A 24,861-nucleotide genomic window follows, 5' to 3' on the forward strand; every position below is an offset into this window, starting at 1 on the left:
TCACGAACACACGTACACAAGAACATGCACACTAAATTACACGTGAACAAACATTAACGCACACACAAAAACGTGAAAATGACTATTTCTGTCGATTTTTCCCCCTCTTTGAGTGGTAAGAAACTGACCAAAAACATGATTCGACTTTTTATTATTCTTATTTATCCATCTGTTGTTCACATTTTTAACGGAAAGACGTCAAAGCGACGTCCCAGTGAGGTGACTTCGTAAAACAAATTAAATACTGAGATTTTTTTTTTTAATGCAACTTGGTGGTCACATGACGATCACATGACTCAAGTAGGCTCGTTATGGCGTTAATGAATTCAATGAGAAAATCTTTTTAGGTGTCACGTGCAGGTCCACAAGTCACCAGCAGGTGTCACTCCGAACAACCATTCAAGCAGAGGAGGCGTGGACACGTAAAGCCACAGCTTGCTGGTCATGTGCACGCATTGTTTTTGCCAGCCAATCAAATACGCCCATATGCGGCTGGATGTCAGGCTGAAAATCACTGAGTGTTTCTTCCAAAAAAATAAGAGTGTGAGACTCTAAGTCTAAGAGCTTTAGCTTTTCCCTAAATGCATTGTGCCCGCCGTCATGTGACCCTGTGACGGAGGCAGACAAGTGTGCGTTTGTGTCCCCGAGGATCTCGAGTAAGTGGATCAAAGAGCAGGAAGTGATGAGGAAAAAAAAAACATTCACGTAACCGAAAAGATGTCATGTGCGTAAATTACAACAAGTAATTAACTAAGCAAGTCGCGCATGTGACGTACACATCTCGCACATGCAACTTAGTAAGTCGCTCACGCTCCTCCCATATTTGCCGCCGTTTGTAAAATACGCCAACGTACCAAGTTGGCATCTGGCCCGCACGGTCCAACTTCAACTAAAATCGCTTTGTGTGACCTCGGCGGCTTTCGGAATCATTTGGCTTGATGAAGTTTGTGGCGCTGAGTTGCTAATACTCCATCAGAATGTCAAAGTTTGATCAAATCGTCAGGGAAGCTAATTAGCTGACGACATCATCTACTATGTGATTGGTTGATGAGCCGTCCAATCCCTCAAAAGCCCCGCCCCCTCAAGAATACGTCAACACGCGGCACCCACCCGCTGCAGCGCCCAAAAGGTTTCGAAGCCAAGCAAACTGTCAGCACCGCCCTTTAAGTGTTGTAACTCTGCGAAAGAGTGACAAAAAGTGGTCAGGACTTTTCATTTTTATTTTATATTTTTTAAGTTGTGCGGGTATCAAAGTAACCAAACGATCAATTTCTGCCTTTTAAGTACCGTCACATTGCGAGAGGCTGTCAAAAAGTGGTGCCGTTATTTCATTCACATTGTCAATACGTGCGTCTTGCTGCTGCCAAAAAGTGGTCCGGTTAAGAACCAGTCATTGTCAAAGTGGTGGCGGGGAACAAGGTCAACCAGACGGTTTCGTGCCTTATTTTATGGACCAGAACGCTGAGCAAGTGGCTTCTTTTTGCAAGCAAACCCAAAGTGACGCAAAGTTTCAAACTCCATCTAAGAAGCGGACAAAAATCAGTCGAGCTCTTTTGGTGCCACACACAACTTTTGAGCATTTTAAACAACCTGAAAGAAGGAGTGAAATATAATCAAGTGCATCTAGCTCTGTTGTTTAAGAACCCTAACATTGGAGTAGGGCTCTAAAAAGTTATTTGGTCACTTTGATACCTTTCACAACTTTTGATAACGTCAAAACGGATATAAGCTTGGCTGGCGCCATCATTTTGGGAAGGGTGCCAAAAAGTGGGACGATTACGATACTTTGAAATACATTTTTTGGAACGCTACCAACTGTGCCGCATCTTGTTATTCGTACCGCATCACCCAGAAAGCGGGCCAAACAGTGGGAAAGCGACACTTGTGCCCCTCTTTTTGCACTTTAGAGAAGTGAAATGAAAAACATGTCATCCCATTGAGGTAGGGTGCCAAAAAGTGGTCCACCGCCATCGATCCTCCTCCCAACTTTTGACTGTGGAATTTCAAAGCAAATTGGCTCCAATGAACCAAAGCGTGCACAGCAAAGTGTGTCGCTGACTTTGGCACCAAGCGAGGCAAACGGCGCCTCGTTCTTCACGCCGTAGGTACCCGAACACTGAACGTGGTCGTATTGTGTCGCACCACGTCATGATGTGAAGGTGGGCTGAGTTCAGTTCAGAGGGGGCCGCACGGCGCCGGTACAGAAAGTCAGCTGACCACCACGTCGGCGTCATCCTCCGCGAGTTGCCGACTTGCCGTTGGATCGGCCGTCGGTCAAACGCGCACCCCCACCTGCTCCAGAGAGCGTGCCGGCGCTGCGGGGACGGGCGGCGGTGTAACCGCTTTCAACTCGTTGCCCGGGCAACTCTGCGTGCTGACCCCGCGGTTGAGCGCGCCGGCGCGCGGCGGCATGCAGGCGGGGGGCGGCGCGACGTGCTCGCTGCGCGGGATGTTGACGGGGCACGAGCGGGTGCGGGCGTGGCCCTTGCGGCCCCCCGGGTGGCACACCAGGCTGCCCACCGTGTCGGTGGGCGACAGGTGGCGCTTGAGCCAGCGCTCCACGCGCTCCTCCTTGTACTTGATGGAGTACCATGTGAGGAAGATGAAGAGGAAGCCCAGGAACTTGAGGCTGGCGGCCAGGCCGAAGTAGACGAAGCGCAGCGAGGTGACGTCGTACTCCCAGCACGAGCCGTGAACGCCGCAGTCCTGCTGCCACAGCATGCACGTGGTGTCGATGACGGCGCCGAAGTAGATGGGCGTCGGGATGTACGCTGCATACGGAAAGATTGCACAAAGGACAGTTCATTAGGGACACCATTCTGTAAAGCTTCACAAAGCTGTTTAATTCAAACAAAACGCGAAACAAACAAAATGACATTTTGTGTAGTTAACATTCTCTTTTAGGTTTAAATTCATATTTTACAATGCAGAGCTAAATTTCTTCACTAAAAGGCAGTGGTAAAAAAAAAAAATAATCAGAACATGTCGACAGGCAGTATCACAAAACTCACAGGCATATATTCTTTATCCTCTGCTAAGGACGACTCATTTGATGAAGCTTTACGGAGCAGCTGAGAGAAGTCAAACTCCATCAGTATCTGTGTCTGAATTATACTGCCCCCTGGTGGCTCAAACAGGCGCGCACAACCAAAGGAGCGGCGCAATGTTGACTGATTTGAAGCTAAAAGTGGGACAAACATGGTTTGATTCTTTCCAATTCTGTCATTAGTGCGTCTTTTAAAAAGGACGATATTCTCAAGTATTCATTTTCTTATTAGAATCACACGACTGATTCCTTATATTCTATTCAATAATGTTCTGAATTCTCCTGAGCTTTGTTTGTACTCACCAAGCGTCCTGAGCAGAACAAACTGCATCCCCAACGCAAACGGTCGCTCTTGCTCGGCCACTGACCTGCACAAAAACGTCCTCGGCGTTAGCATGCTAGCCGCTCACATCTGCTTGCAGAGCGTACTTGATTGGAAAAGAAAAGGAGGGCAAAATAATACAAGATAATATGCAAAAAAAACTTTTTTTTTTTGGGCGGTACCTGAGCGTAACGATGATGGCAGAGGGCTGCGCGCAGGCGGTGATGAGCGTGACGATGAAGAGGAAGATGAGGAAGGGGATGAGGGTGCCGCAGGTGCGGTCGCACTTCCCCGACACGGCGTATCCGTTCTCGTTCAGGTACGTCTTGACGATGACCAGCTGCAACTGGTTGCTGCCCGGCCCCCCCGACGACGGCGTGATGACCTGGCGGCTCTGCACGCACGCGCACTCCGAGTAGTTGCGCATCTGCAAGATCACAGCGACTGGACTCGGCAAACAACTTCCTCAACCAGCTCTTATGATGTGGGCTGCTTTTTATGACTTCTTTTTTTTATAGTTGCTCACGACAAAAAGTCTACTCAAAATCTGTTTGGAGTGATTTGGGAATGAGAACGAGTACCCCATTTTCCAAACTCTAAAACGCACCGCATTATAAGACGCAGCGTCAATGAACAGGTTGATTTTTGGAAATGTAATGTACACGAATTCAAAATTGACTGTTTCACGGTCGCAGCACATTAACGCGAGCGAGTGACGGTGTCTTACGCCGCTGCTGTCGTTGGTGACGCTGCTGCAACCTGCCAGGCAGGGGTTGAAATAGGTGATGCCGTCGGAGCCGCAGACGGGAGCGTACTCGTGGATTCGGCAGCCGCAGTTGACGTTGCAGCCGCCCGTCAGGTTCCGCTGCGTCATCGTCAGCGTCGGCCTGGAACGACGACGACAACCTTTACGGTCTTGCAGTGAACCTTTGTTTTCTACACGCAAAATTTTTTTTTTTAAGAAAGTAACCAATAAGGACCACAAGCTAAGTAAGCAACTTCTCAGTTGCAAGCAAGCTCAAGTAACTTAGCAGCCAAATTTGAATTCCTCACTCCGACAGACTCAGTCAAGCGTGAAAAAATATTGCAAGGCCACCGCACATCCTGACTTGACGATTTCGTCGAGTGATTGAACGATTATCGGCCAGGCCAATTGGGACGATATTTGGCATTAAGCTGATTATTGGCATCTGCCATTTTTTTATTTTTATTTTTTTTAACTTTCAAGGTTGATAAATGAAAGGCTGGTTCATTTTGGCCAGCTGCAGCACACTTTTCTCTCTCTCTCTCCATCTGCCGTGCTCGTGGCCCTGCCTGCAGAAGCAGATTGGCCCGCCCAAAGCACCATCGGATTGGTTCCTTGTGCAGTGGGAAGCGGCCAATCAGCAGTTAGCTGCCTGTTTGCTTTTTCACCTCGAGTCAAACGCACTACAGGACGCAACAAACTTGGCCGAAATTTGAATACTTTTTCTTCGACTTTTAAAACCAAGTTGTCGATTTTCTAAGATCTAAAAAAGCTTTAACATGTTGCAAATCACCGAAGTTGTTGAATAAACGAGCTTAAAGGCATTTTAAACGAAGTCAAGTTTTGGAGTTTTTAGTTTTCAAAATGTTGACATTATTTTACCCCTTTCTCCAACAAACGAATATCGACTTCAAATATCGGTTTTCGGCCTCCATGACTGCGAATAATCGGCATCGGCCCTGAAAAAAAAAAAGCATGTGGGTCCATCCCTAATTTGGTGGGCCTACCCGGTGGTGTAGGGGATGTTGATGCCGCCCAGGTTGATGCTCTCGCAGCCCACGATGAAGAGCGTGGAGAAGCAGAGCAGCGACACGCCGCTGCAAATCATGGCCAGCTTGGCCGACTCGCGGGCGCCCAACTTCAGCTTCTTGATGATGTAGCCGCCCAGCACGATGCCCACGCCTGCGCTCGGCACGATGATCAAGCCTGGACGCACGCACGCAACATGCAGGCGAGACGAGACGCAAGCGGTGGCGGCGCTTTGTTGCTGCCGGACGGCGAATGTTCACCTGTGTAGATGCTGGCGCTGGACGCGGGGATGCCAAACTGCGACTCGATGAATTTGGGGATGAAAGTGATGAAGGCGGTGACGATGGCGCTCTCGGCCGTGTAGGACAAGCTGACGAACAGGAAGGTCACGTTACTCAGGATCCTCACGGCTGCCTTGGGAAGGTCTGAAAAAAAAAAAAAAAAAAGATTTCCGAGTTTACAAATACATTATGTACAAATGGCACTCAACCGTAACGATAACGGCGATATCGCGATATGATCGCAATTGGCACCATTTGGCACCATTTGGTCATGTGACGATCTTCCAAGCGGCAAAAAACACTTTTGGACCAGAGCTGTTTTTGGCAAGCACAGAAAAGTCATGAACGTCACGTCATGTTTTCGTCATCAAAGAGCCACGCTTGGCATGTAAAAAAAGGGGCGTGAACAAAATATTTTTGTCATGGTCATCGTTGACAAAAACAACACCAAACTGTCGTGTATTAACGACGAGCTTCCCATCTCTGTCGTTCTTTGAAATAAAGGCGCTTACCTTTAATGTCCTTTCCGAAGCCCATGGAGGAGGTGACGGCTTTGTTGTTGTTGTTGCTCTTCTCCTTGAGCACGTCGTCATCGCTGGTCATTTCGTCCAAGCTCAACTTTTTCCTCCTCTTCTTCTTCTTGTGTCGCGGCGGCAACTTCTTGGGGAAGGTGAACATGGGGAAGATGACCAGCAGCATGGCCACCGCGCACAGCAGGAAGCCGCTCCACCTGCACGCCCAGGCCAAAACGCTTTTTGGTGACTCAAGACAACAAAAAGTTTTCACATCATATAAACAGGCAGGTCGCTAATTTACAAGTGTAGTAGCACAACGAACAGGCGCCTTCAAAAAACAAAAACAAAAGTGTCTTTCCATGTTCTCCTCTTTTGCTGGAACGGCGGTTCACCAAAAAAGTTGTATTTTGACAAAGTTTGATGAATCTTTTCCTCAATGCAATGGCGTCTCAAGGTTCACGTGCGTGTTTGTTTCTCGTCACCAGTTTCCGATGAAGCGGGGGTCGCTCTGGTCGATGTTCACCACCGTCTTGGGATCCACGTAGAAGCCGATGAGGACGCCGCCCAGCAGGTAGCCCGCCGCCGGGCCCAAAGCGCCCATCACGTACATGATGGCTACACACAAAGACAGACGACAAATAAATTAAAAATCTCAGGTGAAAATCCAAGAACGTTCGCCAGCTGGTTACGGCCGTGTCACCTTGCGGCTAAACGAGAAGCGCAAGTGATGACTCATCACCTCCGTGGCGGCAGAAAAGTGACATTTCTCCAAGTTCGTCGGACGCACGGCGGTAACGGGACAAAGACAGCAAATTCAAGCTGCTTGCGAACGTCGTACAAAAAAAAAGGCGCATGTAACGACAGTTAATCGTCCAAATGGCACATCACTTCGCCCGAACTGAACTCATTTCCTTTTTAGAACACGAAGCGATGCAGTTGGGCAATATTGCGATGTGAAGTTTGCGGCACGTGGCCGAGCCCAACTTTTAACCATCCAACTTACCGCCAACCGTCCAAGCTTCAAGCTAACCAAAACAAACACTTCCCGACCCGCCGGGCCCATCTAACCAAGAAACCAAGCAACCACCTCCCCAACTGTTGAAGCTGACCACTAACTCACCTCCTAGCAAACAAAGCCACGACCTAACCATCAAACAAAACAACCAACCAAACACAAAATTAGCCGCTAACGCACCGCATCAGTTAAGGGATGCTAAAAATCTCTGTTGCTAACCAAAACAGCAGCTGTCAGCTTCAAATGAGATGTGGCCGCATTTCATCTTATGTAAGTCTTCAAGCAAACCACAACGAGGCCTCTGTGTGCATGTGTGCTCACATGAAAAGAATGAGATTTGGCCAATTAGAGGGGCTTAGCAGCGTACGTTCCTCAGCTGGCTCGGGTGGTGTGACTGAACAAGTCTCGCTCTCCGCTGGGAACGTTAAACTTTCACCGAAGAACACAAAGTAGTTGTTTCGCGTTCATCGCAGTCTACGATAATTGCAACTCCTGCTACAAGCCCCGCCCCTCTCCGACTCCCCCGTTAGTACTGTGAGAGTGGCGTGTTGGTTTTTTTTTTGCTTTTGACACCCAACGAGCATCACAGCAGCCCCCCTCTAATCCAAAATGTCTGCTTGGCTGACAATTGGTGACGATGAGGCGCTCCGGTTCCGATTCAGTCGGGCTCTTTCTTATCGTTCTCCTATTCGTCTGACAACTGTCAAGCGCCGAGGCCCGTCAAAGACTTTGCGCTTCGTGGCTCGAGCGCGACGACAGCGGACTCGCTTCCGTTCCAGGCGGTTCACCTAAAAACCACCTTGGATGACACTATGACCGCTGTAAGCGGACAATTTCCAAATAGTGGCGTCAATGAAGTCTTCTTCTCCTTCCTACTACATCTCGTCCAACTATTGCCCCCGCTGACTTTTAGCTGCTAGCGGAGGCGAAGCTAACGACGTGGTCAATGACGCCGCATGCGCGAGATATTCTCGGAATGCCGCAATCAGTTCACTTACTCATCACTAGGACACATTGTATGAGCAGACGTCTCATTACATCAGAGGAGGAGGAGGAGGAGGGCTCGCGCGCACGCACACACGCGCACACAGGCGGGATTGAGTGCTTTCCGAGGCGAGGGGCCAGATAATCCCTCTTCCCGCCGAAGGAGAGGGAAAACCCGGCCGGGTCGAGTTATGCCACGTGACGGGATAAAGCGGCACCCTGACCGACGACGGCGGCAGGCATGGCGAGTTGAGGCCGATGCGACCGTGCGTCGCCACGATGACGGCAAAACTCGCCCGCCACTTGGACGTCAGCTCACACGGCAAACGAGCGTTTTCACAAACACATTCAAAGCATTTCTTCACGTCAGCGAGTGTGTGTCCCGTTCCAAAACGTTCCATTGGAGGTTGCGTGACTCCTTTTAGGGCATCTTGAGCGATGGCGATTACGCCGGGCGACTTGCGGCGCCTCACGGCGAGGTGATGTAAAGCTTTTGTCGCTTGCTCGGGAAACGCGAGACGGCTCAGCACCTCCCGAGCGTGCTGGCTTGGTCAAGTTTCATGCGGGGGCCGACCTTTCGCCGCTCTTTTGGCGACTTGGTCTTTTGGAGAGCTAAACGCAAGTCAGCAGGTTCCAGAGCTTTCTCTCATCAGACTTCAGCACGCCGGCTGAAATTGCAGCAATAGGAATCGAAAGAAATCGATAAATATGGATTAGACCCTCTCAAACCGCGCCCATTATGCAAATTGACGTCCGCATTTTGGCCTGTTTTACTGCCACTTCCCTCACCCCCTTTTCTTTTCTATTTTGTTCTTTCCTCGCATCCTTTTATTCTGTTTCAATTCATCTTCCTTCGGTCTTTTCTTTCAAACTTCTTCAAATGTTCCTTCGTTCTTTGATGCTTCCCTTTGTTGTTTTCCTTTCCTTCTTTGTGTGATCACTTGCCAGCCAATATGCACATCGATCAGACCATTCGCATGTAAAACGTCGACTCGCTCACAAGCAACCGACACTGAAACTGAAGGCGTCTCCATATCAAATCGACATCGCAATTTGGTCAAAAGCGCAAACCGACCGTTCGATCGACGTCAAATTGTGTGCAGCGACGTCGTTTTCACGTCAAATATATTGATGAGCGACGGAAACGAGGAAAGCGTTTTACAACCACACGTTGGTGGAGGTGAAAACGACAAGCAGAATTGCAAAAGTGAAAAAGGTGAAAGCTGAAAAGTGCCAGTCCATTTTCTGCTGAGCGAGCGGCGGTCACGTGTGCGAGGGTCCAGAGACGGCGGACAGAAGTGAAGGGGGCCGGACACAATGGAATGTGGTGCGTTGTCACGGCAACGCGCTGACGCAGCGCTCGTCTCCTTAACGCTCGCCATTGCGGCGCCGCCGTCAGGAACGACCGGAGAATTGCAGCGCCAACATATTGTCGAAAAACAAAAAAGTCACAAAGTCTTTCTCGCGCCAGCGGAAACGTCTCGCACGCGATACGCGGCCGCGCTTGAACTGGACACATGGTTTTGCGGAGGGATTGCGGAACAAATCCTCTCAATAGTTGAAGGAATGGTTTAAGCTGGACCACGGCCAGGAAATGCCCCGGCCGCTTTTCCAAGGCCTGCGTCGATGGGCTTCCTAAAAGCTCGTGTGAGCGCGCAAGCGCCGGAGCAATATTTGAAATCCAAACTTTGCAACGTCCTCTTGTTGAGGTTCGGTCAGCCAACAACCGGCCGCCGTCGCTCCTCCGGTGCAAGATCCAAAACCGAAGCACATTTTCTCATCGACTTCGACTCTTCATTTGAGTTGGCGTCCTTCGCACCCAACAGGAGAAAGCCAAACGCTCTTTTTAGCCAATCCGAAGCCTGAAGAACAACAAAAGCGCCTTTCGCAATAAAAAGAGTTGAGATGAAAATGCGGACATCCACGTGAGTCGATGTCAAGTTACAGAAGAGGCCAAGATAAAGATGTGCTTCATTTGTCCCACAAGGGGGACATTCGCAAATTTGGAAATTCAGAAAATGACATTTGGTGCAAATTGACCAGTTGTGATATTTGAACTCTTTCAGACAAATCAGAAGCCAGAAAAAAAAAAAAAAAAGAAATTTGTGGGAAAAGGGGCAACAAAATGAGCCCACCGTGAAGACTTTGAATCGAATTGGGTTGTGTTTTGGTGACAAACGAGGAGTTCCTGAATGCAACGTGAATTGAAGAAGATTGGTGCCTCCCGGCAACGGAATGTTGACATTGTCCAGCGAGCGAAATCGCCGCAAGAAGAAGACGGCCATTGTTTGTTTATTCAACGCGCTTCCTTTCCTTCACTTTGCCTCTTTTCCACAAACTTTGCCACACTGGAAGTTTGGAGGCAGAAAAATAAACAAACAAATGCAAGTGCAACAGGGAACACTTCAAAGCAATTTGGGGGTCATTCGCGCACAAAAAGTGGCAGACGCGGCAAAAACTTTATTCATAGTGACAAATTTGGACTGATGACCGTCTTCTGTCATTCGGCGTCATTTGCACGATTCGAATTCATGTTTTCTTTCAGCATTTGCTTGTCTTTGTTTTTTTTTTTTAAAGTACTCAATTAACTCCAACTGCCGCAGGAAAATTTATTCTGATTCTGATCCCCACAGCACATCGCTAGTGGACCATACAAAACACGCCGGGCCACTTCCCTTCGTCATTTTGTGTTCAGGAATGCAGAAAGAGCTCCCTTTACACACACACACACACACACCATCTGACTAATTTGTTTCTGTACTTAAGCTTCAGCTTGTTTGAGGCCGCCGAGGCGACAATGCCAGGCCAGACATGCCAAAGCCAAAGCGGGTGAGAAGGAGGAGGACGAGGCCCTTTGAAGGTGAATGATGCGAGTTGAAGAACCGACACCGTTTCACAGAAAAGGAACGAAAGCGCTCCTCACACACGACCGACGAGGCGGAATCTCACCAACGACTTTCATGCGGCAAAACAACACACCAAAGTGCCACAAGATGGCGACAAAGCACTACCGTTGTCCAGCTCTCGCTCCTCAATTCACTCCGACATCGATCCATGACGAGAATTTGTGAAAGATTGGCACCAAAGTGATGCTTTCATTGATTTTGAACAACAAAAAAGTGAAAATTTGAGATCTTCAGAAAAAAATGGCAGTTAGATCCCACCCACCCCCAAAAAAATGTGCAAATACGCCGCAGTTCACTGTGTGCTTTTCACAGGAAAAAAAAAATCTTTGAAGGAAAATACAAGTTTGACACGGCCTCATCCAAAAACGGGTTTGTCATCGCCGATTTCGACAGAGAGCGAGAGAAGAGACGGATCATTTGAATCGTTGCCATTCTCATCTTGGTCCCGAATGGGCGGCAACCGTTTTTATGGTGTCGATCGCTCGGCCGACGGAAAGGTGAGCGCTTACCCAGGTAGAGCGAGGCGTTCTCCTTCTTGACGTTGTCATCCAAGTAGGTGGGCCCCAGCGTGTAGATGGGCGTGGAGCCCATGCCCACCAGGATCTGCGCCACAACGAAGAGCGCCACGTACAGGTTGTGCTCGTTGCCCTCCCGGTCGCGCGGACACGACGCCATGTCCGCGCGCTCCCTGCGGCTGGCGTTGGCGCTCAGGCACAGCCCCTCGTTGGCCGACGACGCGTTGACCTCCTGGATCTGGTAGGCGGGCGAGATGAAGTGCGGCAGCGAGAATAGGGCGGCGCCCAGCGCGATGAAGACGCCGCCCACCGCCAGCCAGCGAGGCCGCTGCCCCCGGCCGCCGAAGTAGCTGATGAACACGACCACCAGGAGGCTGCCGATGTCGAAGCAGCTGACGAGCAGGCCCGACTCGGAGCTGCGAAGGCTGTAGCGCTTCTCGATGGTCGTGATGACGCTGCTCAGGTAGCCCGACACCATCAGCGACTGGATGAAGGTCAGGTAGCACATGCAGAACAGGAAGCAGCGCGAGTCCTGCAGGATCAGCGCCAGGTACTTGCGACTGGGCACGCCCAGCCGCAGCAGGAAGCCGGGCGGCGCCGTCCTGCGGCCCAGCGTTTTAGTGCGCCGTGCGGCGGCGGCGGCGGACGACGACGACGACGAAGAGGAGGAGTTCTCCGCAGGCCGGTTCAACGCCGACTTGCCCGCCTTGGGGTGGAAGTCGCTCGGCGTGGACGGGTCGGCGCGGCCGAGCCGGATGAACTCGGTGCTCTCCTCTGCCATGACCGAAGCAGACAGTGAGGCTTCCTCTTGGGGCTTGCGACTTTGATGGGTCGTACCTGGATCCTCCGCCTCGCTGGAACCGGCGTCCTCCTTGCGAAGGGACGCCGACAACTCCGACAAGTCGGCCTCCATGACGAGCGCCGCGTCCGGTCCGGCTGATGACGCTGCGAGCGGGCGCCTCACGGGGCCATGGCGGCGCCGTCGTCAGCTTGCAAAAATACAGTCGCAACGTTATCATTCAATATGTGGAACATAACGAGAGCATCGTTGCCACGCGACAAGATTTCAGCACCGATACGGGCCAGATTTGCTAAGGCCAACGATTTTCCACATGTGGCCCGACACAATTTCACCCAATCCGACTGCCACTGACAATGGCGCCCGTTTGTGTTCAATTAGGCATGGCTTGAGGGGTTCGATCAGCATGACGACGCTTGCTAGCCCGCCTTTTCCATTTTGTGTTAGCGAGAGCAAACTGAAGGCCAAATTTTGTTTGATTGTTTGAAATAAACAACACGAAATTATCTTTGTTTAGTTGGACGGAGAGCTCTGACTGGCCCGCTTGCCTTGCCTGCCCTCCATTCTGCCTGGATCACACCGTTGTTGTTCCTCTTCCTCTTTCGTCAAGGGCATCTCTCGACGTTTTGCGTTTGTTGTCGACAAAAAAAATGAGGTGAACAACAAAAAGATGATGAGCATCGGTGGGGGAGGGCGAAGCTGCGGATGCTGCTTGACAGACGACGAACACCGCAGTGCTTTTTTTTCAAAACACATCGGAAATATCAATATTTAAAAAAAAACATTGTGAAGATTGGGCCACACTTGATTGGTTCGGCGGAAATTTCATTCTAATGAGAACATACTTGGTCGTTAAATTGCACCATATAAAAAAAAGTTCGTCTAGTTCGTCGACGAACTCCGTTGCCAGTTGGTCCCATTTCAAACGTTGCCCCTGAAGAATCGCATAATATGTGACATTTGAGTTGATTTGCCACATTGCCTTCACTGCTAGTCGTTTACTCGTGAATTCGGCCGTGGTGAAATGAACCTGACGGTCGGTTATTTGCTTCAAATATTCCAAAGCATCACACGAGTGCAAGCAGGCGCAGCATCCGTCCGAGTGGCGAGGCGACTCGCGATCGAGAAATGAACGACTCACATGTTTCAAGTTACGTGAATCCTAAAAGAAAGGGAACAACCGGTGCACCTTTTGTGGCATGGTGACTGTCATAAGATCGGGGAGAATTCCGACAAACACGACACTGCGTCGAGGTTTTATTGTGAAAAGTATTCCCAGGATGACACAGTTAGCTAGCCTGCAGTTAGCCGGACGAGTGAAGCGCCGCAGTGATGCTCAATTTCGTTTCAATGAACACCTCGACAAGAAACGAGCGCGACTTACTTGACGCTTGGACGAGAAGAGACGGCAAATGTTCACGCGGCCATGTCCGAGTCTCTCGCGTGGGAGCCAGCGAGTGAGAGAGAGAAAAGTGGCTCGTTTTTTTTGTGTTGTGGAGGCGCTGATGAAGTCAACTACATCGCTTGGAGATGGAAATAACACGGCGGAAATGTCTTGAGAGTGCCTTCAAAATAAAAGCGCATCTCAACGCCATACGTTCAAAACGATGACGCAGGAATTAAGTATTTTAAAAAATTAAGTATAACAAGTATTAAAAAAAATAATTTAAATGTTTAAGCTGATGAAGGTATTTTTACATGTTCAATGATATTGTTAATATTTATAAAAGGGATTCAAAGATATTAAAATATTAAAAAGATATTAAAATACTCAAAATATTGTTCTTTTGTTTTTTCAAAAATATGTCCAAATTTAAAAACATCATTGATATTTTACGATTATTTTCAAACATGTTAAAAATATTCAACAATGGATCACATAATGTTAAATGTTTTCAAATATTCATAAAATATTTTTCATACAATATACTGTATTATGTGAAACAATATATGCAATATTGTGAATATTTAAAGACACGTTTTGTGAGATTTTAGAATTTTTGAAATATTCAAATTATTATTCATATTTAAAAAATATTCTAAATATTTTTTTAAACATTGAGTTAGATTATCGGAATGATTAAATAAATTAAACAATTTAAAATCAATAATGATGCGCTGATGGTGTAGTGGTCCACTCGCCCGAGTTGTGTGCGGGCAGCGTGGCTTCAGTTCCCACTCAGTGACTTTGTCTATGTTTGCCCTGTGACTGGCTGGCGACCAGTTCAGGGTGTGGTGCGCCTTTCGCCCGTAGTCAGCTGGGATAGGCTCCAACACCCTCCCGCGACCTTGTACAGGATAAGCAGTGTGGATAATGACATGACAAAATCAATTATGTATTCTCAACAATGCTAAGCGCAGTTTAGATTCATATTTTTTATTTGCAACAATATTGAATTCTTTTGTTAATATTACTCCAATAAATTTGAATATTAAAGATTTATAGTTTCATCATTATGAATGGAAAATCTGATGCTGTTTCCTAAAAATATTTTAGTACTCGGAAAATATATCATTATTATTATCGTCACAAAATAAGTTTTTTTTGTAAACGGGTGAAAATGAAAGTACGAATCCGCAATGTTATCAATTTGTTTTTATTGTGAAAGAAAATCGTTTGAACGATTTGAAGAGAAATATTTGGCAAATCCTGGCCTCTGGTGGACAACTTGAAGATTGCAAGTACACTAACCCCAAAAAAGTAAACATGAAATCAAAACGATAGTCTGCGAATGTTTTCACTTTCGCCATTTCCGTGAAATCAACAGCAAATGCTCGTCTTTTTTATTTACAGTATAGAAAGAAGAAGAAATTGTAAATGTCACAGTGCAGCAGCAGCAACAGCACATACATGAAATGTGACATATAACAAAGGTTTTAAACGGAATTACAGATATTGATTGCATCGTCGTTTGGTCGAGTGCAAATTAATTTTATTTTCCACTTTTGCCGGGGTTTGTCATTACCGTCCGATATCGACAACTCCGTTGCTTGTACGGTACAGAACAGTTCAGTCCAGTTTCGGCTATTGACAAAGCTTGATTGACTTTAAGGTTAGCACTTCTATAATAAGTTTGCATGTCGAAATGACATCAGTACTGAAATAAGGACCATCCAATCTATGAACATGATAAATTGCTAATTAATGATCATATTTAGTCTGATAAGTATTAAGAGTGATCCATTAAGATCGTAATCGTCAGACAATTCAAAATATTCAGAGACAAAAGCCGGTGCCCTCAAGTTTATTTGTTATTTCTTATCTTGAGTTTCCATCGGTTCCAACCAACGCAAACAAATTATCAGATAAAAAGAAGATGATGATGACGAAGGAGACAATGGTGTTTATGCTGATGATTTAAATGAAGATGAGGTTGAAGACGATCACAATGATGACGTCACTCAAAAGTGAGGGGGCGTGGCCTGCGCGTGTGCGTGTCGCCGCACAGCCGCTTCCTCTCACTCCACGCAAACGTGCACAAAGACCAAGTGTGTATTCTTCTTAGTTGCATTGCTACTGCTCATTTTCGGCACACGTTATGGACGCGTATGACGTTGCAGAGGTGAGGAGGAAGAGGAGGAGGAGGAGGAGGAGGAGCGCAGTCTCAGGTGAGAACTTGGATATTACTTCAGCATTTGGAATCGTCATTGGGTCATATTTCATGACAAAGTTGGAGTCTTTTCACACCAACATTCGTTCGGAATTTTATGTTCAATTATTTTGAATATTGCGCATTTCTATCGGTTTCTCTTTTGTAAAAGCAAATCTTTTGGGTTGATGTACAAAATAAGAAGTCAAGTCACAATAAGTGCTGTACTGTACTTTTTGGACGATTTTGACTTTTCCCACTTGACTCAATTTTTAAATTTTTTTTGGGGAGGGGGGCACTGATTCCGAACCTGCCCTCGTTTTTTTTTCTAGATCACGTGGATCAGGTTTTCATGAGCGTAAGACTCAGAAAAGGATGTAAAATTCCTCCTATTTTTCAATGAATGTGAAGTTGAGCAACAGATTTTCATTTTTTCCCGAAACGTTGACTGCGCAAGGTCAGAGGACAAACCTTTTAGAGGTCAAAGTTCAAAACAAAAAAGAAAAAGATCTCAAAAAGTCGTCGATCATCAAGTGCTCCAAATAACTTTTCATTTGAAACAATGACATTTGAATCCGAGATGGCGCAACGTGTCCCAAAAAGTATTTTTGATGCTAATAATTATTTTTTTTCTAGCACACGATTTGAGAAATTGTCATTTTTTTTGTCTTCATATGAGACCTAAAAAAGTTGCACAAGACGAATTTGCCCATCATTTATAGCTTCGTTTGTCGTTTAAAAAAAATCCACATGTTGCTGAAACTAAGACTTCATTCAGGAATTTTTGCATATTCCAGATTATTATTATTATTATTATTATTATTGATATTAGGATGGAAAGCTGATGCGTTGGAGCACAAACAAAACTGAGCAGCTTCGGTAAAATGCAAAAGAAAAAAAGTCATTGAGAAAAGTTCCTTTGCATCCGTGATGAGCAAATTTGCGTTTGGATTGTTTGTGTGCGATTTGATTGCTGAAGTTTTGCGACGGAAACGAGCGCGCCAGATGGCCGACCTTTGTCGTAATTACGACATCAACGGGTCACGCGTTTATTTAGCGTGGGATTAGCGTGCCATTGTGCCTGGTCGTTGCGCGTTTGCTAATCCCGACAAAAGGCGGCAGATTACAGTTTGACGGCCTTTTTGCTTTTTTTTCTTTGCTTTTAAATCCCACATTTTTATTCAAAGCGTTTCGCCCCACTAAGCCAACTTCCATTTTCATTAACGCACAAAACACACACACAGACGTTTTTTTTTTTTTGCTCCACAAATGGTTCCATTGCGTTAGCTGATGCTAACGCTAAGATCGAGCGATGACCGCGTCACTATGGTAACGGCCAAAGTTTTCTTTTTTCTGGCCTCCTTCCCTCCTTGCTTCGAGTTTCCTTCTTTCCTTCCTTGGCCTTTTGTCCTCTTGCCAACTCCCTTCCTTCTCTTTTCTTTCTTAATTTTGACGAACGCACACCAACAAATTCTTTCCATCACTTCTGATACTTTTCGACAATCGAAACCTGAAACCGACGTGATTGTTGGAGAAGCAAAACAAAAAGCACATTTGCTTTCAGATGATCAACTTTTGTCCTCTGAACAAAAAGTTATTAAATTGAAACACCGAATGAGGAGATTAGGATTTTTTTTTTTTTTTGGTCACCATATGTCACTTGAGTAATTCCTCTTCTGCCGTTTGCTCATTTCACAAATGGACGTCGGGATTTTCCGTCCCACTTCGCTGAGCTTCATTTGCTTCTTTCTTCCTTCACACTCTTCGGCTTCTCCAAAACTTTAAAATGTCTTTTTTTTACTCCGTGTTTAGATTTTAACCGTTTGTCTACTCTAAACTTTGTCTTCACTCTTTGAAATGTCTTTGCTGGGCGTTCCAAAGACAATATTTAGGATTTCCTTCTCTTGTTTTTGACACGGCGGTTTTCGTTTTTTTTTTTCATTTCTGCGCCAACTTTGTCGTCAGGTGCGAGCAGTGAGGAGGCGAAGAAGATCGGCGATGGCGCGGACCACCTCGCCGAGCCACCAAGCGCCGGCGCCGCGCCCGCTGCCCGGCGGGGGCTCGCAAGCTACGAGAGGAAGTGGCCCCAAAAGCGGTCGCTCGCCGCCAAGAGCAACTCGGTGGTGCGACTGAACGCGCGGCGACCCGCTTTGCGTTACGACGGCGTGTCGCAGACGTTTGCGGCGGGCGTGCACGTCAACGGCCTCCGCTTGGAGGGCAGGCGACCCCCCCCAAAACGAGCCAAGATGAGCGCGGCCGAGCGGGCTCCCAAATCCTTCGTCCGGTTTCCCGACGGCGTCGGGAGCGCCGCCGACGATTTCACGGAGGATCAATTGGATGCTCGGCAAATGTTCGACACGGACGCCGCCGCCGGTAAAAATTGTCTGGTGCAAATATTTGATCGGCCATTCAAACAGAAAATGGTCAAAGATCAACCCGTTTTTTTCGCTTGCACACAATCAGAAACTCGCGTGACATCAACGAGTGCCTCGTCGTCCCTCGTTTGTCACGGCGGTCGGGTTCCAGAACCCGCCGTCATCGTCTCACTTCACGAATTCCCCCCTCGAGTCGCTGCCAGGGGTCAAAACGTTGTGAACGAGCTAAAGTTAGCCGCGGCCGCTACGTCGGCGCCTCTCGACCACACATTTTTTGTCTTGAAATGTTGAAAAAAAAATCTTATTCGGCTTTCCTTGTCGTCATGGCAACCGAAACTTGAGATGCCTTTTTTTGCCGCCCGAGTCGCGGTCCACCCGCTCCGTGCGAGAGGCACCCTGAGACGGCTGCCGTCGTGATTTGGCGCTCCGGCAGGATTGAATTGAATTCTTTTGGAAAGGCGGCGATTGCGTCGTCGTATCGGAAAAGTTCCCGACGCCCAAAGTGCAAGAGCGATTTTGGACGACTTGTTTTTCGCTCTCTTATTGGCTGTTGTTCCTCCGACAGAAGGTGAACACGGGCCCGGCCACTCGGAGACCGAGCGGCTCTTTCCCCGACGTGACGGTCGATGCGGCCCGCAAGGAGCGGCCCGTTCGTGGCTCGGTCCAACGGGGCTGCTCGGCCAACTGCGAGCGGGCGTGCGCTACTTCTGCCTCGCCGAGCGACTTGGCGGCTGGCCCGAGAGGCGCTTCTTGGCGGCGGTGCAGGTGGACGGGCAAACGTTCGAAGGTTGCGCTCGCGCCAAGAGAGCCGCCAAGGCCCGGGCGGCGGTCGCCGCTCTGCGCTCGCTCTTCAACGTTGGCCCCGAGAGGAAGACGATTGGTCTCTGCGGGGACAAACGCCAACTGCCTCAGGTGAAACGGGACGACTTCTCTCCTGCCTTCTTCCGGGTTTCATCCTTCACGTCGGCCCTTCACTTCTTCGGTCCTTTCCTTTCCTTCACTTGTCTTGTCTTTCCTCTTTCCTGTCTCCTTTTAGCACTTGTCCGAGCCTTCAACTGCTGCCTTCTCTCCATCCTCCTTCCTTCCTTCGTCCATCTGCATTTTCTTCAGACCTTCACTTCCTGTCTTCTTTCTACTCGCTCTCACTCGAGCCTTGTTCCTTCACTTGCAGCCTTTTCCTTTCCTCATTCCTTCTTTCCCGCCTTCCCTCCATGCTTCCCACACGCATGAATGATTGTCATGATACAGGAGGAACATCCTTGTGAGCTGTCAATCAGGCGGCGTGACGCATTAGCCAACATCGTTAGTGAAGATTAGCAACGGCGGCGGACGAGCCGCCGACCACGACACCGTGACGGCACGATAATCCCGACGATAATTGTTTGCCGCGCCGGTGACGCACGACCTTGTGTCAGCGTCATCACCGAACCTCACACATTCATTCGCCGTTGTCGCGATTCACGCCGAAATTTCTTCTCGATTATTTAAGATTTGCTGCCGACTTGTTTGTCGTCGTTGACAGTTCTTCGCCGAGTCCATCTTCCACCTCGCGAGACACAAATGCCAGCAGCTCATGGATGGAAGTCTCGCCACACGCAACATGGCCACCATCGTCATGACCAGAGGTTGTCACGGTTACGAAGGACAACAATTTGCGAGCGTTACTTCCGAAAATAAAACCATTTTGTTCGCAGGGTGGGAGGTGAGCTCAGCGGAGGTGGTTTCCATGGCAACAGGAACCAAGTGCTTGGCCCGGGATGGCGGTCGTCACGACGACGGTGCGCTTCACGACTGTCATGCCGAGGTTGTGTGCAGGAGGGCGCTGTTGCGCTTCTTGTACGCTCAGCTGGAGATGCTCTTGATACGGTAAAAACATTTCGTCCAAGACGAAAGTCGAAGAGGAATCGAAATGGGTAGAAGACGAGTCTATGAGCAAAAATTCTGTTTTTAAGAGTCAAACCCTCGCTTAAGTCCGAGTCCGAGACTAAGGGCCCCATTTTGGTGGCCAGCGCAAGTCGAAGCGGCAAACAAACCGTTGGGCGCAATTTTCACGCTTGACTCAAAGTCGCCAAAATGGCGCCACAACTTCGCAGGTCGAGTCGACGCTCTGTTAGCAAACGTCACGTGCGTCGAGGCAGCGTCAAAGAAAACGCTCCGTCACAGCAATAAATGAGACGAGTCGAAGAGACCGAGAGTCATTTGAAGAAAGACTCAAAATGAGCTGGAAAAGTCAATTCCAGAGACCGCAATCACGACAAGAGGAAATCTAACGGTCAAATCTTTCCCCAAGTCCTCTAGACGAGCCTGATGGCGGGTCGGGGTCCATCTTTGAAGCGGCGACGGGTCGCCGGAGGCTCTTCAGGCTGCGTGACCACGTTGGACTGCACATGTTCGTCACCTGGTCCCCGTGCGGCGACGCCAGACTCAACTGTCCATACGAAAACAACGCCTCACGTGAGACTCTTAGCCAGGCCCGACTCGGTCGAAAGACCAGACCGAGTCTCGGACGAATTTCGGCGAGGCGAGGACGACCGAGTCCAAGTGTAAGAATATTTCCAGTCATCGATAACTTGAAGGCCAAAACTAAATCCACGACTCGGACTCAGCGTAATCGTAAGAAAACGTAGGACGGTGCACCGTCGTGCCAAGTAAGTCGAAAATGCTCGCAACTAAATCAAAGTCCAAAGTCGATGACAAGAGAAGTCAAAGGTCAAAAGTAGTCTGAAGTAATCTTCCTGGAAGTAAATCCAAGAGTCGGTCGGCCACCGTCTGAGACGACGGGAGGTCCCATCTAACGTCGTTTGTGTGTCGCCAGCCTCGGCGATGGCGAAGGCGTGGCGCTGCCGCCTGAGGACCAAAGTGGGCGGCGGCCAAGGAACGTTGCCCGTCACCGTGGCGAGCGTGTCGACGGCGAACGCTCAAGTCAGCATGTCGTGCACGGACAAAATCTCCAAGTGAGTGGCAAACACAGCCGACGCTCTTTCGTGGACTTTCCAGTCGTAAACGGAACGAGACGACAGTTCTGGAAGTTGACCAGCGTCGTACGACATCATAGATTGCCAAACGGTTGCAAGTTACGACTTTTGGGTGTGTTGATTCCGCTTAGCGCCGCCCCCTCCCGCGTGACTATCCAATCACAAGTCGCGTTGGTCACCTTCAACGTAAGGCCCACGAGAAGTTCTGGAAGGCCTTGACCGTCCGCCGCCGCTCAGACTTGGAAAGACTAATCTGAGACTTGGACAGACGTATACTAGTGCGGTCAGAGACTAGTCCCGGACTAGGACTACTAGGACTGTATATGAACTACATATGACTCTTAGCCTTCTTCTTGTACCTCATAATTGTGCGTGCGTGCGTGTCAGGTGGTGTGCGGTGGGTCTGCAGGGGGCGCTGTTGTCCCACCTGGTGGAGCCCGTGTACCTTCAGAGCCTGACGGTGGCCACGTTGAGCCACACGGGCCACCTGCAGCGCGTCCTGGCACGTCGCCTCGGCCCCAGGAAACGCCACGTCGCGTCGTATCGACGCCAAGTGCCGCTGCTCGCATGTACGCCCTTTGACCTCTCCGACTGTCTGTGAGCAGCATGTGAACATCTGGCCTTGAGCCGCCGCTGAGAGCGATTGCGGCTCTCCTTGCCCGCTGACGAAGGCGTTACACTACCTTAATCGAAACAACATTTTTTATTTCACTTGAGGTCCGCAAGTTTGTAAAACTAAATTTGGCCCACTAACAAAAAGAAAAAAGGAACAAGCGTGGGTGAGCTAATTAAGCTTTTCTTTTCTGCACTTAACTTTCAAACAAAAACATGGAGTTGGGCCACTCTTTTTGTGGATGGCCAATTTTTGTTTTTTTAAACTTTTAATTGTTTTGGACAGAAAAGTGAAACGAAGCGCCATCGCAATCAGAGAATCTGCCGGCGCCAATGTGCGAGTCTGCGGCCGTTGAGCGTCCGCATAAATGTTTGTTGCAGGTCTAAGAACGGGCGAGCGGCGCGCACGCAAGAATTCGTCGCGGCTCAGCGTCAACTGGAGCGGCGGCGACGGCGACGACGACACGGAAGAGTTGAGCGCCTTGTCGGGCTTACGGAGCCGCTGCGGGACACCGTCCCGACTCAGCGGCCGCCATTTTTTTGCTCGCTGGCAGCGACTTCACAGGCAGGTACGTGCACGTACCTTTCATTAGCTTTAGTATTAGTTTGATTTTTTTTTTTATAAATAGATGGAGTATTTGTCAAGTGCAAGATTTAAAAAAGTTGAATTATTGTGTAATAAAGTCAACTCAACTTTTTTTTTTAAAGCATTTCAATTTTATCTTGTTAACGAAGATCTTTCAGTTTCACATTTCGTTTGTTGTGGCGTCCAACTAAAATGAGGCCACGGCAGACTAGTTGAAACATTGACGACGCGCGCACAATCTTGACTTTTTTTTTTTTTTTTAATGGAGACGCATCCATCGCGTAGGAAAATGACAGCCACTTACTTGATTTGCCATTCAAGGTCGCTCTCTTGGACTGATCAGCTCTCTCGCCGCAACACGAGTTGGCCGACGGTCGACGATTGTTTCACTCGTGCGCTCAGTTTTTTTCTTTGATGCTTTTGCGCTGATTTTTACGCTCAGCAAAAAGTTTCTTCCCCATGCTCAGCCCACCACACGATCCAAACAAAAACAATGATTACCCACAGGTGTGTGCACCTACTAATAAGAAAGACCCCCTCCCCGTGACACCACCAATCACCGTGAACGTGGAGCGTGCGCACGCTTGGCGCGTGCACAACACACAAGCATGCATCGCAACAAAGGAAAACGCCACAAAACACTCGAAGGCTCCTAAATCGTTCTTCGTAAGTTTTTGTGGTCCATTTGAACCTCCTGCTCAGTGTCTTTCTGGCTCGTCCATCAGCTTCATGATTGGACGCCCGACGACATGCTGAGGACGCACAACGCTTGGAAGCGGGCGGCCGCTCGGTACCAGAAGGCCGTGCGGCAGTTCGGCGACGCCGTGCGGGACGCAGGACTCGGAACGTGGCGCCGGAAACTTTCGCCAAGCGCTCAAGGCACCGGCGACGACGCGAGATCGTCAAAAAAAGGGACGTCGTCGTGAAAAGAAGCCCAATTGCTGAGTCGGTTGGAGGTTGTTGGTTCCAATTTGGTTCCTGCTTGGAGTTTGCATCGTCTCAACTCGTGTTGGCGTGGATTTTCTTTTCTTCCCATATTCCAAAACCAATTCAAACAAACAGAAAATGTCCACAGAATGAACTTCTAAATTAAACATGTTTTCCCCCCAAAGGAAGACTTTTTTTTGTAGTTTAATTTATAGAAATAATTTAGAATGCAGTTGAACGTCGGGCAAATTGTTGAGAGTATGTCGCAAAACCAGCTCAGTGAAACACTCAAAAAATTCATATTTAGCAGGGCAGGCTAAAAGAACAAACAATTATGACTTCATTTACAGATGTTGTTCAAGTCAATGCCACCATCATGACCCCGAGGTTTTGATTAATATTCATAAACAGTTGAACAAGTTTAGTTTGTTTAGAAAAAAAACCAATCGCTTTTTGTGCTAATTTCATGACTATTATTATTTTGTTGAAGCGTTACTTTTACCGTTTGGTGCCATCTAGAGGAGGAAACGATGTACTACAATTGCCCATTAAAGTCGATTTCTAAACGTCAGTTACGTGATGAAGAACACATTGTCATGACTATTTGCCCAACCTAAAAACATTTCTTCTTGTTGCCTTTTTAAGCGTCCAACAGAGTCGAAAAAGACGACGCGACAGTTTACTACTTTTATTTGGATTGACGTGTAACAAAGTGACATTGTTACAATGACACAAATAGGACCAGGGTGGAGGAGAGCATTTATTATTATTTTTTTTTTCCTAAAAAGGAAACGTCTGCAACGTGATGATGTGGACGTCAAACCAGATGTTATTTCAAAAATGTTTTATGACTTTTTAGGTTATTGAATAAGAGCACAGCGATCGTAAATCGGAGCGTCCAATTGAATTAATTGACAGTTTGCACATTAAACAGACACTATTCATTTGTGTGTTTGTGCATGTTTTCAAATGTCGGTCAACTCGCAATTTGGGGTTAAAGTAGCTCATAAACACAAAGTAAAACTTTATATATTACATTTCATAAGATATAAACAGACAATGGAGGACTAAAAATTGCCAATAAATAATGAAATAAGTCATGACACGTGCCATTCATTCAATAAACTACCAATTAATTTCATGGAAACAAAAGTGTACACAGCATAATCATTTGACAATTTAGTTGATGCTCTGCGTCCCACTTGTTGGATTTACTTCATTTTTTTTCTTATTTTCTTCAACAGTGAACCCCCCCCCACAGCAAACAAATTGGTAATTTAATGAAACAATGACACATTTATGTACCTAATTCCAATTATAAAGAATTCATAACGTAGTTATTTCATGGTGGATTTGTTGATTGAACTTCGGCACTTGACTTCTCCATAAAAGACAAGCTGTGGACACTTTTTACACTTAAAAAAAAAGAAAAACATCACACAAAGGCGCAAACACACACTCACAAATTGTTTTAAAAGTGTCTTCCAGCGCCAGAGACAATTTTCACTTTTTTTTTTGTCATCATAATTAAAGGAATATGGCACTCCACACCAGCAGGGGGCAGCCCATTAGCTACTAATACAAACTCGGCAAACGGATCAACAGTGTCAGGTATCTCGTGACTTTGGAAATAAAGTAA

General features: G+C 47.8%; 2 protein-coding genes across 7 annotated transcripts; one reads left to right on the plus strand and one right to left on the minus strand.

Annotated features, from left to right (window-relative positions):
- Positions 1-134: 134 nt before the first annotated feature.
- LOC148326536 (solute carrier organic anion transporter family member 5A1-like) lies at positions 135-13,695 on the minus strand. Of its 3 annotated transcripts, XM_088311431.1 has the most exons (11): positions 13,542-13,695; positions 12,196-12,347; positions 11,353-12,132; positions 6,421-6,553; positions 5,936-6,153; positions 5,403-5,567; positions 5,121-5,319; positions 4,096-4,255; positions 3,551-3,795; positions 3,350-3,414; positions 135-2,771 (listed from the first exon to the last, which is right to left on the minus strand). In XM_088311431.1, the coding sequence occupies exons 2-11, from the start codon at positions 12,269-12,271 to the stop codon at positions 2,275-2,277; spliced, it is 2,538 nt and encodes an 845-aa protein (XP_088167557.1). In that variant the 5' UTR covers positions 12,272-12,347; positions 13,542-13,695; the 3' UTR covers positions 135-2,274. The 3 variants fall into 3 exon arrangements, with proteins under 3 accessions (XP_088167557.1, XP_088167555.1, XP_088167556.1); XM_088311429.1 differs by having other exon boundaries at positions 11,353-12,347; XM_088311430.1 differs by lacking the exon at positions 13,542-13,695 and adding an exon at positions 13,299-13,416 and having other exon boundaries at positions 11,353-12,347.
- A 1,941-nt stretch (positions 13,696-15,636) lies between these two features.
- LOC148326537 (inactive double-stranded RNA-specific editase B2-like) lies at positions 15,637-23,847 on the plus strand. Of its 4 annotated transcripts, XM_088310746.1 has the most exons (10): positions 15,637-15,766; positions 17,713-18,120; positions 18,688-19,034; positions 19,645-19,747; positions 19,817-19,988; positions 20,413-20,576; positions 20,938-21,076; positions 21,485-21,666; positions 22,091-22,278; positions 23,021-23,847. In XM_088310746.1, the coding sequence occupies exons 1-10, from the start codon at positions 15,697-15,699 to the stop codon at positions 23,219-23,221; spliced, it is 1,974 nt and encodes a 657-aa protein (XP_088166872.1). In that variant the 5' UTR covers positions 15,637-15,696; the 3' UTR covers positions 23,222-23,847. The 4 variants fall into 4 exon arrangements, with proteins under 4 accessions (XP_088166872.1, XP_088166871.1, XP_088166874.1 ...); XM_088310745.1 differs by having other exon boundaries at positions 19,645-19,988; XM_088310748.1 differs by having other exon boundaries at positions 19,645-19,988; positions 22,091-22,274; positions 23,021-23,203.
- Positions 23,848-24,861: the final 1,014 nt, after the last annotated feature.

This window comes from Idiotropiscis lumnitzeri, chromosome 12, assembly GCF_059441095.1.
Source record: "Idiotropiscis lumnitzeri isolate Australia: NSW breed Sydney's pygmy pipehorse chromosome 12, RoL_Ilum_1.0, whole genome shotgun sequence".
NCBI lineage: Eukaryota > Metazoa > Chordata > Actinopteri > Syngnathiformes > Syngnathidae > Idiotropiscis > Idiotropiscis lumnitzeri.

Excerpts from the sequence above, each read along its gene's own strand:
- LOC148326536 (XM_088311429.1), bottom strand. The coding sequence starts at position 12,271 with ATGGAGGCCGACTTGTCGGAGTTGTCGGCGTCCCTTCGCAAGGAGGAC. Across the intron at positions 6,554-11,352 it reads GAACGCCTCGCTCTACCTGG|CCATCATGTACGTGATGGGC; the intron begins GTAAGCGCTCAC and ends CTTTGTGTGTAG. Across the intron at positions 3,796-4,095 it reads TCACCAACGACAGCAGCGGC|ATGCGCAACTACTCGGAGTG; the intron begins GTAAGACACCGT and ends GTGATCTTGCAG.
- LOC148326537 (XM_088310745.1), top strand. The coding sequence starts at position 15,697 with ATGGACGCGTATGACGTTGCAGAGGTGAGGAGGAAGAGGAGGAGGAGG. Across the intron at positions 15,767-17,712 it reads GAGGAGGAGCGCAGTCTCAG|GTGCGAGCAGTGAGGAGGCG; the intron begins GTGAGAACTTGG and ends CTTTGTCGTCAG. Across the intron at positions 18,121-18,687 it reads CGACACGGACGCCGCCGCCG|AAGGTGAACACGGGCCCGGC; the intron begins GTAAAAATTGTC and ends TTCCTCCGACAG.